Source organism: Boleophthalmus pectinirostris, unplaced genomic scaffold, assembly GCF_026225935.1.
Source record: "Boleophthalmus pectinirostris isolate CB_2022bp ecotype Guang Dong unplaced genomic scaffold, ASM2622593v1 HiC_scaffold_21, whole genome shotgun sequence".
NCBI classification, from domain to species: Eukaryota; Metazoa; Chordata; class Actinopteri; order Gobiiformes; family Gobiidae; genus Boleophthalmus; species Boleophthalmus pectinirostris.
Genome location: NW_026571175.1, coordinates 29,552,939 through 29,567,443, shown reverse-complemented (window position 1 = coordinate 29,567,443; position 14,505 = coordinate 29,552,939). Strand labels below are relative to the sequence as shown.

The 14,505-nt window shown below is 39.1% G+C and overlaps 1 protein-coding gene across 1 annotated transcript in view; it reads left to right on the top strand.

Annotated features, from left to right (window-relative positions):
• macf1a (microtubule actin crosslinking factor 1a) overlaps window positions 1–14,505 on the top strand; it is a 325,705-nt gene that overhangs the window by 189,120 nt on the left and 122,080 nt on the right. Inside the window, 5 exon segments of the mRNA XM_055156981.1 lie at window positions 337–935; window positions 1,790–1,978; window positions 2,772–2,978; window positions 6,260–6,577; window positions 6,722–6,904. Coding sequence (XP_055012956.1) covers window positions 337–935; window positions 1,790–1,978; window positions 2,772–2,978; window positions 6,260–6,577; window positions 6,722–6,904 — 1,496 coding nt within the window.

Sequence of the window (14,505 nt, the reverse complement as noted above, 5' to 3'; positions counted from 1 at the left end):
TTAGTTTGGCCCACATCCCAATTTTTAATTTTGGTCCTCTGTGAATATGAGTTTGACACTCCTGTTCTAGACAAAGCAATAACATTTCCATGATACTAGCAAGTGACGGACTCTCCACCAGAAAAGTTGCACATTGCACCTTTAAATATTATCACTTGATTTAAAATGGTCTTGTAGTCTTGTAGTTTTGTTTTGTATTTGTTTACATATGGAAAGTATATTATTATCATAAACTGATTATTCATAGCACAAGAAATAAAAAAATAAATAAATAACATTAAAGGTGTCTAAACTGCCAGAATGATCTAAAATAATCTCTCGTCTCTTCGTCTCCAGCTGATGGTCTGTCCCAGCTTCAGGCGGCTCTCTCCTCCACACAGCAGTTCCAGCAGATGTTTGAGGAGCTCCGGTCGTGGTTGGACAAACAGGCGGATCTCAAAGAAGCCTCTAGTGTGTCCTTACCCTGTACCCCCGATGCCCTCCGCTCCCTCTTGTCCCAAACAGAAGATCTACAGCGGGGCATAGCCAGTCAGAGAGGATCCTACGAACTCCTCCAGGCTGAGGGCGCTTCACTTTTAGCGTCTTTACCAACCGGAGGAGACGAAAGAACCGCGCTGCAATGCCAACTCACCGGTTTAAAACGAGACTGGGAAGGACTGAATGAGAAAATATCGGAGAGGGAGAGCAAGCTGAAGAATACTCTAGCCAAAGCAGAGGCCTACCAGCAGCATAAGAGCGAGCTGGTGCCATGGTTGTCCGACTGTGAGGAGAGGGATAGAGAGATTCAGCCCTCCTTGGAGTCTTCTGCGCTGGACGAGTGTCTGCTGAAGGCCAAAGCTCTGGGGCTGGAGCTGGAGAGGAGACAGCCCCACATGGAAGCTTTTAACACCGCGGCCGATCAGCTGCTGGAGCAGTGCTGTATCGGTGACGAAGAGGTACGAGCTAATGTACTAAAGCAGTGGTCCTCAAACTTTTTAGCTCCACAGACCAGTTTTATGTCCGATAGTATTTCGAGGACAGGGGGCCTGGTTTTGTCCTGGTTTGGTCCTGGTTTAGTCCTGATTAAATTCTGTTTTAGTCCTGGTTTGGTCCTGGGTTAGTCCTGGTTTAGTCCTGATTAAATTCTGTTTTAGTCCTGGTTTAGTCCTGGTTTAGTCCTGATTAAATTCTGTTTTAGTCCTGGTTTAGTCCTGAGTTAGTCCTGGTTTAATCCTGATTAAATTCTGGTTTAGTCCTGGTTTTAGACCTGTTTTAGTCCTGGTTTAGTCCTGATTAAATTCTGGTTTAGTCCTGGTTTTAGACCTGTTTTAGTCCTGGTTTAGTCCTGATTAAATTCTGGTTTAGTCCTGGTTTTAGACCTGTTTTAGTCCTGGTTTAGTCCTGATTAAATCCTGGTTTAGTCCTGGTTTTAGATCTGGTTTAGTCCTGGTTTGCTCCTGGTGTAGTCCTGGTTTTGGACCTGGTTTTGGACCTGGTCTAGACCTGGTTCAGTCCTGGTATAGTCCTGATTAGATTCTGTTTTAGTCCTGGTTTAGTCCTGGTTTGAGACTTGGTTTAGTCCTGATTCAGTCCTGATTAAATCCTGTTTTAGTTTAATTAACTAAACATGCAGGGTTTTTTTTGTGTTGAACATGTGTGAATAAAACACAACTGCATTTATGTTTTTGATGAGAAAACAATTGTATAAATGATCTGAAAATACAATATAATCACTGGTGAAACTGTCTCTTGTCTCCCACTTTAGATTAAAAAGTCTTAATTCCTTGTATTTTGTCCCCTGCTCTTTCAGGTGAGGGATGAGAAGGCCCAGCTGAACCGTCGAGTGGACCGTCTGGGGGAGAGTGTCCACAACAGGACGTCTCACCTGGAGGAGCTCAGCACTCGTCTCAGGGAGTTTGAGGAGGGCAGAGCGGCTGTGGAGAGGAGGCTCGAGGCCGCCAAGCACCAGATCGAAGTCCAGGAGGCGCTAGGACCACAGGTATATAAGAAAGACAGGTGTATAAGGACCACAGGTACAGAAGGACCACAGGTGTATAAGGACCAGGTATATATATAGCAGAAGAATGGGTTTCAGCTTCTTGTTTTAGGTGATATTTTGAGGACTTTTTAGCCTTCAAGAGATGATTTTATTTTAAATTGCCATGGCAGCAGTTTCAGTAACTCGTGAATATATTGTCATCTCATCGTCAAAATCTCTTAGCCATATTAAAAGAAATAAAAGTAAAACAAAAACATTTCTCACAGGATCAGATTTGACTCTTTGACAACTCCAGAAATCAGATTATGATCAGATTTTTGATGCACTGATAACAAACACACAAGTCTATTTACAGTATATTGTGACTAAATGTATCCAGTCATTTCAAATACATAGATTTAATAGAATAGATTATTAGATTTTATTATTAATACATTGATTTTATTATTACATATTTGGGATTGTCTCAGAACTGCCTAAGTATTACATTTTAAGTGTGACACAGTTCTGACTAAATAAAGTAATAATACAAATAAATAAATAAATTTAATAAATAATACAATAAATTATAAAATAATATATTAATAAAATAAAATAATAATAAAAAAGGCAAAGAATATTAAACTACATATTTTCTATTATTTAGTTATTTTCTAATACTATAATATTTTTTTTCATGTTGTACAGCCTGACTACTCATTGAAACTGTATCTTATATTTCAAATGTGTTAAACAGTCTTGAGATTAGATTTACGGCTCATGTAACCTCTGCTCATGTCTGTGGTCCGTGTAGGCGTGCAGCGCTAAGAGCCTGGAGAGACTGCGCAGTCAACAGGACAGTCTGAGGTCGCTCCAGCCGCAGGTGGTCTACCTCAAAGACCTGGCCCAGGGGCTGGTGCAGGACGCCCCACAGACACCAGGGGGCAGCACTGAAGGGGCCGACAGGCTCCAGAATCAGGCCAAAGACACAGAGAAGGAGTATGAAGAAGTTACTGACAAGGTGAGGTTTCCTAATGTTATTGTCATTTATTTATTGAAAATTACTAGGCAATTTTTGATTGATTTTCAAGTGTTTTATAATGCTATTTGAAATATTCAGCTTGTTTTTTTTAACAATTGTAAATATTTAGAAATAGGTTTAGGGTCATTCCACGCCAAATCTCCAAATGCCCCCATCCGACCATCTCAGATTTGACTGAAAAAATTCTAGAAGGTTCACACACTTTCCAACAGGAAAACTCCCAAATTTTATCTCCCAACTCCTTATAGTTTTGTCATTAAAAGATATTTTGTCAACTCTGCCCTGACCTGTTTTGAGCAGAGTTGTCCAAGGAAGCCACTTTCAGATTGCTGTATCTAAAAAAAACTATTTAAGGTTGGGCCTTCAAATTTTTAAGGGTTAAAATTTGTCAGATGTACTTGTAAAATATGGACTTTTACACTTTTGATTTATCATACATTTCTGGGGTCTTGAATTTGCTCAAAAATTTAACTTTTCAAATTTGAGGGCATCTTTGAAGGACTATGAAAAGTGCAATTTCAAAGACAGAGGTTTGATATTGAATTTTTTTAGTCAAATCTGAGATGGTGGTGGGGGCATTCGGAGATTTGGGCTTGGAATGGCCCTTTACTGAAAAGAGGGGGTATTATGCACAATCATTTTTTTTAGCTTTTACCATGTTATAATATTGCCCAAAACATCAAAAACATGTCTGAAGAGGTTTTAGATGTCATGATGCACGTTTTAGTAATTTAGTGATCTCTCCCAGGCCCTTTTCCAACCCTTTTTACTGTTAACTGAAATATTCTGTCCAATTCTCTGCCCACAATCCTACGTCACCAATGCTCCCACACGATAATTCTCCATAAATATCCAAAAACATGATACAAAACTGCACACAGCAACTTGACATGCAGTAGTTTCATTTAGTGGGATACGCTCTGAATTTAATGTGATGGTGCTGTGAAGGGGGAGTGACTTAACACAAGGAGCAAAGAAAAAGGAGAATCAAAACATCAAATAATAATAGTAATATATATCTTTCGTCAAATATGACATTTTCAAAACAATAAAAGGTATGTATATCACGTTATAACCTGGTAGAAAGATAAACAAAAATTTATTTTTTTTATAATACCTCCTCTTTAATGTTTTACTCTGATGGTAGCAATAACAGCGATAACAATAGTAGTAGTGTTTAAAGGAATTTTAGTGTGTAGAAATCCCTTTAAAACTCTGTCAATATAGGAAAAACCTTTTACGAGTCGCATGTCGATGTATAAATTAGGCCTATTTGTTCAAAGCTTGCCCAAATACTCCGGGGCATCCGACTCTTTCAGCACCTCATAAAATGTAAAGAAAGCGGCTTGTTTGTGTATTTTTGTAGCACAGCTTTAGCTATCAACGCCGTCTTAAATGTTTTCCCTTTTGGGCAAAACTACAGCCAATGAAAACTGCTGAAAACCCAACGTAAACAGGGCACAAATTGAAACATCATGGACATAGGTAGCGGTGGTGCCTAGATAGAGTTTTAATTTATGAGCTTGTGAGTGAAGAAATGCAAAAGCAGTAGCCCTATTTATACACGCGGTCATGGCGAGGAGGTGTGGGTTATTTTGGTGTGCATATATTTGTGTGTAGGTGCGCGGTGTTAAGTGTTCTAACATTGAGATAAACCAGAGCAGCTCCACAGTTGTTTTGACGGTTGGATCTTTGGCTTACAGTTGTCTTTTATGGTCATTGTGGACATGCAGCGTTTTGTCATGGTGTGAAATGTAAACCAGCCAAGTAGGAGTTTTGCTCTGACATGTCTGGCGCTACTTTAGTTTATTTAATGCTGTTTTTAATATTCTTTAAATAGACAATGGTATGGTAGAGTTATGAGTCCTACCACGTGAATAAAACTTTTTCAAAAATCTATTTATACTTTGGAATTGTCTTTTAGAGTAAATAATACACAGTTCTTATCAGGATCAGCAAAGATGATATGTGATACAATAAATGTCAAAAAATATTGGTTTTAAATGAGTTCATCCTATATAATTTAAGCATAGTTCAAACTGACTTGTTGAACTGGTGGCTCAGGATCCAGAAGTGGGTCACACGTAGGTGCTGTGAATATGTGCCACAGTAATGTATGTCACTGCTCCTCTGAACCTTCACTGTCAGCTTATGCAACAAAAAATCTAGTAAACTGAATGTATTTTCCACTGATTTTTCAGTTGACCTAATGTTAAACCAACAGAGATTTTAACATGCTAAATACTGAAGTATAAGATGCAACAGTGTGATACTTGTATTTATCAGTAGTGACTTAGCAGTTTATTGGCTTGTTCCAGAGCTCTTTTGTTTGCTTTTATATATTTGTTTTATATTGGACGTTACGGACGTTAGGCACATCTGTCAGTAATCTTTTTTTTTTTTTTTTTTTACATTCAGTCTGACTAGTAACTGTGAGAGAATTTAAGTAATTTATCCTCCACCTACAGTTTAACATTGACTCACAGGAGCTATAGTCACACGATCATCTTCCCTTGGCACATCATTGACACATCATTATCTAAATTGTGGCATATTTCTGTCTAACCGATGTCTACTGGCCTTCATAGTCTCAGCACACTTACTTTATAAACCTCCTTCTCTGGAAGCAGAGTCAAGCGGCTTGAACACTCAATTATTATATTATGTTCTCTTTTGAATTCATACTATGTTGAATTTTCAAGTCCCCCGGGCCCAAATTATTGATAGTAAATATACTTGTCCTGCTTAAGACATCCGTTGGTCTCCAGCCTTTTATTTCTACTCTTTCTTAGACAAGCTGAAAACTTCTACAGCAGTAACCAGTTCACCATCAATATCAATCTCTATAAAATGGATAAACTCACTTAAAGGTACACTATGTGACTTTATGGAGGTGGCACTTTATTTGCATGATTTCACAGAAATAAGAATTTAAAACCAGACTTCTATGATACATTTTATGGAAGATAAAAGCCAATGAAACAAGCAAGATGAGGTCAGCAGGCCAAATGAAAGAGGTTTGTGGAGATGCAGGCCCCCGAACTGGAAGGACATTGTGTTATTTGATGTTTTTTAATGCTGTAAACACAACCAAAAATGATAAAACATAAAACTAACTTTTCTTAAAACTTACATACTGTGGCTTTAATAAATTATCTTACACATGATGAGCATAAAATGTGGCTCATGTTAGAGTAAAACAAGTAAAACTGTTAAAATCCATGCATTTTCTGAACTTATCTCCTCCATCTGTTCTTCAGATCGAGTCTTGCTGTTCGTCTCTGGAGTCGCGTCTGCAGGGCGTCAGTGAGGTCCAGTCTCATGTGCGCGACGTCTTCTCTCGTTTGGCCGATCTGGACGATGAGCTGGACTCCCTCTGCCCCGTGGGGAGGGACGCAGACTCCCTCTCCTCCCAGGCAGACGTGCTCAAAGGGTTCCTGTCCCGTTTGAGCACAGTGAGGTCCCAGCTCGAGGCCCACGCCGCCGAATGTACCAACATGCTCCGAAGAGAGGGGTCATCTCCAGACCTGCTCGCCCTCAGGAGAGAGACCGAGGCGCTGAGTCGACAGGCGGGCAAGGTGAATAAGAAGAACTAATGTAATGATTTGTGATGTAGAAGATTTGCAATATAATACAAGTGAAAAAATGCTAATGCCGTTTAAAATATTTTCGCCACCTTATTTTATGTTTCTTTTATGTAATAAATCATGTCTCTCTTTTAGCTGAGTGAGCGTGGTCAGGCCCGCTTGGATCAGATCGAGGATGCTTCTGAGCGCGTGCGGGACTTTTACCGCCTGGTCTCCGAGCTGCAAAGCATGCTGGGACGGGCGGAGGAGGGGCTGGAGGCTCAGGCCGTGGTGGGGACAGAGGTGGACACCATCAAACAGCAGCTACACGAGTTCAAGGTAGGACGAGCGTTTTGGTTTAAAGTTTGCACACTTTCACCACACGATCTACAAAGAGCTTTTACTGTTTGTGATTAAGCCTTTTTCACTTGAGGAATGTTGATGGAAATATGCACTGGTTTATCAAAGTTGTTGTATTAGTAGAAGAATGCATTTGCTCTGTGCCCACTAACCACAGGGTAGACTGTTTAGTTCCCCTTCTTTTACCTTGCCTATACGTGTTTTCATATGCACCAAAATTTTACAGAAATACCAAGCCTACAGAAAGTATTTAAAGTAGTTAGTAAAGAGCAGTATTACACTGTTTTCTGATCTGTTATAATGTTGTTTCCTCAACACAAACATACCTGGGTTGTGTTTTGTTTCAGCCACACATGTTTAAAACAGAAATTCTTCACATTTTGTTCTTTTCTCAAACTAAAAAACACTCTGTTCCACCTTGTGGCCATAGTGGTTTATTAAAACCTGATCTCATCAGATCTCAAAAGCTAAGCAAGGCTGGGCCTGGTTAGGACTTGGATGGGAGACCACTGGGAATACCAAGTGCCACAGTAGGACTCCAGTGGCAAAAAACTGCCATTGTGTCCTTAGGCAAGGCTCTACACCCACATAGCCCAGTAAAAAAGTGGTGTGTGCGTGTGATTGGTGATGATTGGTCAGAAGAGCTGATGGTGCAGAATGGCAGCCTCGCTTCCATCAGTCTGCACAAATACCAAGTCATGAAAGAATAATGCTGTAAAACGTCTTTGAGTGTCCAAAAAATCGCTATATAAAACCGATCCATTATTATTGTGACGTCATGTGGTAATACATTACACTATATGTTTAACCTTCATACACTACAGTCATTTGGATGATTTCAGCCCTGGAAATACCAATCTCTCTACTAAACTAAAGGTAAAAGGGGCTGTTAACTTGAAAACTACCACTTCATGACATCACAAGTTGGAACAGAGCATTATGAACTTTGGTGTTGTAGACAGACTAATAATAAAGGATTACTCAAACATGTGTGAATGAAACAAAACACAACTCCAGGTTTGATTTTGAGGAGGTAAGAACATTGTAACACGGCTCAAAGCTCACAAGAGTCTATTTTGTGTAATATGTGACCTTTAAATAACTCGAATATTTCATACTGTTAGTACTTAAGTGTAAAACTGCATATATGGTGAGGCCAGTAGGGTCTTATTATTTATGTGCTGGTCCAGTTTCAATCGGAAAACTGTACTGTGAGCGTGATGCAGCTGTGTGTGTGTGTGTGTCGTGGATCATGGTGGGTCTCTCTGAGGGGGTCTGGCTCATCACCGCCACAGACAGTGAGGTAAGGGATGGTGCGTTCAAGACCACACTGGACGGTCAGACTTTTACGTGCGCGTCAGCTGAGTCACACGTCTTTTAAAATGCTTCATGTGCAGTTGACTCAGTTCTAAAGTGGAGGAGTGTGTGGTTTGGAAATTATTCTTCTGCTGCTGTGACGATAGTGTCAGTTTTGAATAATGCGGAGGCATTTTTGGTATGTTTTACACAAGCAGCTGAGAACAAAGATATAATAAGGATCTACTGTAATCTAAATTTACTAGTGATGCTATTAACACGAGTAGAGTGTGGGGTCAGCTGATGCAGTTGTAGTAGTAGTAGTAGACATGGTGGTAGTGGTAGTGGTACTGGCAGTAGTAGTGGTAGTTGTGGTTGTATTAGTAGTTGTTGTTGTAATACTAGGATTCAAAAAAGTATTTTAGCAATAGGAGTAGCAACAGTAGTAGTAGTAGCAGGGATTGTGTGTAATAGGAGGATTTAAAATAGTACTTTTTGCAGTAGCAGCAGCAGCAGCAGTAGTAATAGTAGTAGTAGTAGCAGTAGCAGTAGCCATAGAAGTGGTGGTAGTAGTAATAGTAGTAGTAGTAGCAGTAGTAGTAGTAACAGTAGCAGTAGCCGTAGTAGTAATAGTAGTAGTAGCAGCAATAGAAGTAAAAGTAGCAGTAGTAGCAACAGTAGTAACAGCAATAATAACAGTAGTAGTAGCAGCAGTAGTAGTAATAGTTGCAGCAGTAGTAGAAGCAGCAGCAGTAGTAGTAATAGTTGCAGCAGTAGTAGTAGCAGCAGTAGTAGTAATAGTTGCAGCAGTAGTAGTAATAGTTGCAGCAGTAGTAGTAGCAGCAGTAGTAGTAATAGTTGCAGTAGTAGTAGCAGCAGTAGTAGTAATAGTTGCAGCAGTAGTAGTAATAGTTGCAGCAGTAGTAGTAGCAGCAGTAGTAGTAATAGTTGCAGTAGTAGTAGCAGCAGTAGTAGTAGTAGTAATATTTGCAGTAGTAGCAGTAGCAGTAGTAGTAGTAGTGATAGTAGTAGTAGTAGCAGAAGCGGTAGTAGTGACAGTAGTAGTAGTTGGTGATATTTGTAACACTAGGATGGATAATACTAGGAGGTTGTTTGTAATAGGAGCTTTCAAAATAGTACTTTTAGCAATAGTAGTAGCAGTAGTAGTAGTAGTAGTAGTAGTAGTAGTAAGTAGTATATATTTGTGGTCGAACAGTGGAAGCAATTGAAATTAGCAGTATTAGTAGTCGTCGTTTTTAATGGGAGCATTGTACGTACTTTGAGCAGTGTAGTAGTAGGTGTATTAGTAGTAGTATTAGTAATAGTATTAGTAGTAATATTAGTAGTAGTAGTACAGTAGTGCCTTGCAGATGTATTGCGCACAGCTGTGTTTAATGCTGATCTTGACTTTATTGTTGTTGTGGTTCGGGAGCAGAGTCAGGAATGTGCCCCTCACTGTTTTACTGCGGCCTCCTCAGGAGCACAGAGACTCCTTTCACTTCGATCAGCTTCAGCTTCAAAGGCCGTTTCACTCGATGATGTCACTTCCTGTCCTTTAAGAACTCTCGCAAATATATATGTCCCATTCATTATTAAGCCTCCCATTTTTCATCACTGTCACGTTGAGTTATTACTTCCTCTCTGGCTTTTCTCACCTCACGTTTGGAAGTTGGATTCTCAAACAGGTACTGAAATGTAAAAGGTGAACACTATTACTAAGATGATAATGTGGTACTAATTAAAGTCTTATTGTGTAACATTTCAGCCATTAAATCGAAGGTTCTTTGTGTAATTTTTCAGCTGGAAGGTCCGTCGAATTAGTTTCTCCATTTTTACTTTCGGATCGGAAATTACCTTGATCGGAATGTTTCACAGTATGATATTAAACCTTTCTGTCTTCCTGGAAACTGAACCAGACCACGTTACAGGTCACATCTGTGGAGAGGCGACCCCGCTCACAGTCAAAATCCCTGTTTTGTAGGTATTTTTTGATCTATAAAACCACCTTTAACTGAATAAATGTAAAGTAGAGCTGTTTAATTTTGATTGTGATTTCGATTTGTGTGTCAATCGATCTCCAAACTCATATAATCGAGTTGAAAGTTTATTTTGGGATGGTTTTGTTATATAAATAAGTATATTTATTTTATTTTTTAAGTTCAGAGATTGTAGAACAGCTGGATATATAGTTTATTTTGGATACATTTATGTTTTTCTATGTCTTATTTCATGTTCAAATATTTTATTAATTTTTGTTTTGTTTTATACATTGCAAAACTGCTCTAAGGTTCATATTTGTAGCCTGAATTTACTTTCAATTTAAATGTTTTGTGTAAATTATCAATAACAAAGTGTTTTTTTGAGAGAGAAATGCTGAATAAATGCATTGCGTAACAAAAAAAAAATCATTTAAATGTGATTTCAATATTGACCAAAATAAACTTGACAATGATTTTTTTCATAATCGAGCAGCCCTACAAGCAGGTGACGATGCCCCAAGCAAAAAGTTACATAGTGTACCTTTAAGTAATAGTATTCATATTAGAACAATCATTTATGCTCAGAAATACTTAGAAAAATGTGAATCCTTACTTAATGCAAGCGGGATTGTCTCTCCACAGACCTGACTTCTAAATAGTTCTAGTGCTGCGAATTTCCCGAAGTCTTTAACAAGGAATTTGCGTGCCCATACCCGGAAATGTTACACAGCGTGGCTTTAAGAACAAAATGTGCACCGAACCAGGACTAACTCAAGATTATAGTTTAAATCTTTAACTGGACTCGATATAAAAGTTTAAACCACGGTAAATTTAATATAAAACCACAAATCATCAGTACCATTAAATGAAACAATAATTTGAGAACCCATGAGAGCATTTTTTCCTCCGTGATGTCATTTCCTGTCCTTTTTAAACCTCTTTAAGTGTTCGTATCTCTCAGTCGGGGTCCCATCTGCGGTCCCCTTTGTTCTCTTCAGGTCGTGCTGTGATCGAGTGACCGATGACTAATGTGAAATGAGCTCATCTTTTTATGCCTTTGGAGACTTCAGTGTTTGTGTGTGGGAGGACATAGACTGTTTATATAAATGGACATAGCTAACCAAATAGGAAGTGAGCATGGACGCGCTTCTGGCTCCATCGATTCTGGCTTTCTATTGAAAAGCCGTCAGGCCTCGCTCTGTATCTGCTCATGTCTGTCACGTGGAAATAAAGGGAGGACCTAAAATGCAGGACTGCTTTAAAGTTCTTTAAATACGAACAAAAAAGATCCCAAAAAAAACCACATAGTTCCAAAAATCTAAAATTGAAACTACAACAGACATGATCCAACAAAGGGCAAAGCAGAACACAGGGTATATATGCACACAGATGCAGGTGAAACACATCAGGGCGGGGCAAACAATCAAGACAGGAAGTAAAACTCAAAACTAGAAGCAGACGGGACAAATGTCAGTATAAAACACCAAGGGCACACAACAGTAAAGGCAAAGATACACCAAAATAAGCAAAAACAACGACTACAAAACATGAACCGTGACACTGTCAGGCTCCTCATTTTGGTCTTAAAATGTGTGTATTTAACAACAGGGTTTTTTTTTGTTTTTTTTTAATACTCTATTTTGTCTGTAAATTAAGTAGCGGGTATTTATTATATTGTATGCACAGATTTTAGTTCCTACAGTTACTCCAGTCTCCATGATGTAAACCAGGGGTCATCAAACTTTTTTCTCTGTGGGCCACATTATCGCTCCAGACTGTGACGGGGGCCGGGGTCGGGTCGACCGTGTAACAGAACTGTATGACCCTGACGACGCAGATTATATTCTTTGAAAACCTGCCGCACTTTCTTCACAGATTAGACAAACTGCACGGTCCTTACACTGAACAAAAAAAAAAAATCGGTCGTCCTCTGTTCTTTGAAAACTTAGCATTCTCTGTCAAATTTTCGTACTTTAACACTCGTCATTTTGCTGTTTTTAACTGCACTTCAGAACTCTGCGTGCGTTGACTGTCACTGTTTGATCTCGAGTTTGTCAGGCGATGAAAATTCAGCAGCAAATGTAAATATGTCATGTAATTATTTAAATATAAATATAAATACTTCATATAAATACCACTTAAAGTAATTATTATTAAAGTAATTTATAAAGTAATAAAAAAAATAGGCCATGACAACTTTTGAGGATTGCCTCATAGGGTCAGTTCAAGTGGTGGGGAGCAGATGGGCTGGGGGGCCAGTCAAAGTGGCGTGGAGGGCCGAAGTTGGCCCGCGGGCCGTAGTTTGATGACCCCTGATGTACATTATTATTAGATAAATTAGATATTAGACAAAAGATCAGATATGGGTTAAAAAAGCTTGTTAAGGTAAGAGTTAAGGTGAAAGGCGCATTGTGTAAGTTTTCTGGTGGGGGTTCGTCACCTGCTTGTTTCCATGGATACGTCATTGCTCAGCCTGGAATGTTCCACAGTATGACATTAAACACGTCTACCCTACTTTTATTCAATTACAGGTGGTTTTAGAGCTCAAAAGTACATAGAAAAACCTACATTCTGAATGTGAGTGGTGTCGCCTCTCCACAGATCTGACCTGTAACTTGGTCTGGTCTGGTTTGGTCTCCATGAAGATAGAAAGTTTTAATGCCATACTGTGAAACATTCCAGACAAATCAATGGCATTTCCATGGAGAAAAACACTGGACGGACCCTTCACCAGAAAAGTTACACATTGCATCTTTAAGGTTAGGCAAGTCCTGACTATATTTGAAGTTAAAATCTGAATTATAATGCCACAAAGAAGTGTGGAAATCCAACATGTGTGTGTGTATTTGTGTTTGTGCGTGCGTGGGCTGATCAAAGAACGCGCAACTTTCTCTCATTTAAACATCTTTTCATCTTTGTTAATTTCATTATTGGGGTATTTACCGTGGCGTCACTCTAGTCTTCTCATCTCACGCCGCTAACTCCCCTGCGTTGCCAGTTCCTTCGATTCATTTGTTGTTTTGAGTTTAGTTTAGTCGATGAAAGAAGGAGGCCGTGTCTGGAACAAACACAGCAGATAAAAAGGTGTTGAGAGATGAAGGGGTGATGTGGATGTAAATGGACGTCTATTGAACACGAGCAGATCAGACCCATGTTAATGTGCAGCGTGTATTTTTTTCTGCTGGTATTTTCAGGAGGAATATTCATTAGGAAAATCCGCTAATGTCGAACCTGCTTGTTTCTATTAGTGGATAAAATCTGACGTTTTCCAAATACATATTATTTTAGACCTGAAGAATGTTGTGATGTAATCTAAATGCAGCTATATTTCTTCATGGGGTTCACTTTCTGGTTTATAAGCGCCATTTTGAGGACTTTGGACCGTTTTGAATCGTTAATTTCTATGGAAACGGTGCTAATATTTCATGGATCGTAGAATTCACCTATGACTATCAATAAAAATACTGTTACTACTAGGGCATTATATTTTTTGTGTAGTGTACCCCAGTTGATGAATGATGAATTTTACTCAGCTTTCACTCTTGATACGTTGCAGTGACATCATGCTGGGGGTGTTGCACATATGTCTCTATGGTGGAATGTTCAGCTGTTATCATGGAAATGCAATGCACACAGTAGGAAACACCGACAAAAAAGTTTAAAAATAGTCTGAAAACTCAAGAAAAAACACAAAATGGATGTAAACAACACATTTTTAGGTGTTTCTGATCAGATTATTGGAGTTTAATCTGAACTTCAATTTAACAGAGACACACAGAGCAGTGCCTACAGTTGGCGTCACACCTTGAGGGAATAGACCTTATTCACAACAGCAGGAAGTGCCGCGATGTAGGGTAAACGTCACTTCCGGTTAATGGTTTTCTGTGGCGAAATATCTGTGGAAATGTCTCGCGTATTTTCCACCAGCTTCATAAATCTGCCCCATCAACAAATCTTCAACCAACAAGGTCCACAAAGGATAAACATTTTCCCATGAAGAATTTATCCACAACTATCAAGGTAAAAAAGACAAAAGCTTAAAGGCGAACAACGACGAGCATTAGTGAACTACTGAGCAAAACTAATGTTATGGTCATGAATAAAACATAAGTAACTTCTGAACTCAGACTGATTCTGCAAGTAAAGTTAAAAATCAGTTTCATGATGTAGATATTTAGCCAGGCTGGTGCCACCTAGTGCCTCCATTCAATTTAATTTCTCTCCAGCAACTAGGTCAGGATTCGGAATACACTAGACTGTTTGCAAAAACCCCGAAAGTGCGAATTCGGCCACCAGCCAATCAGC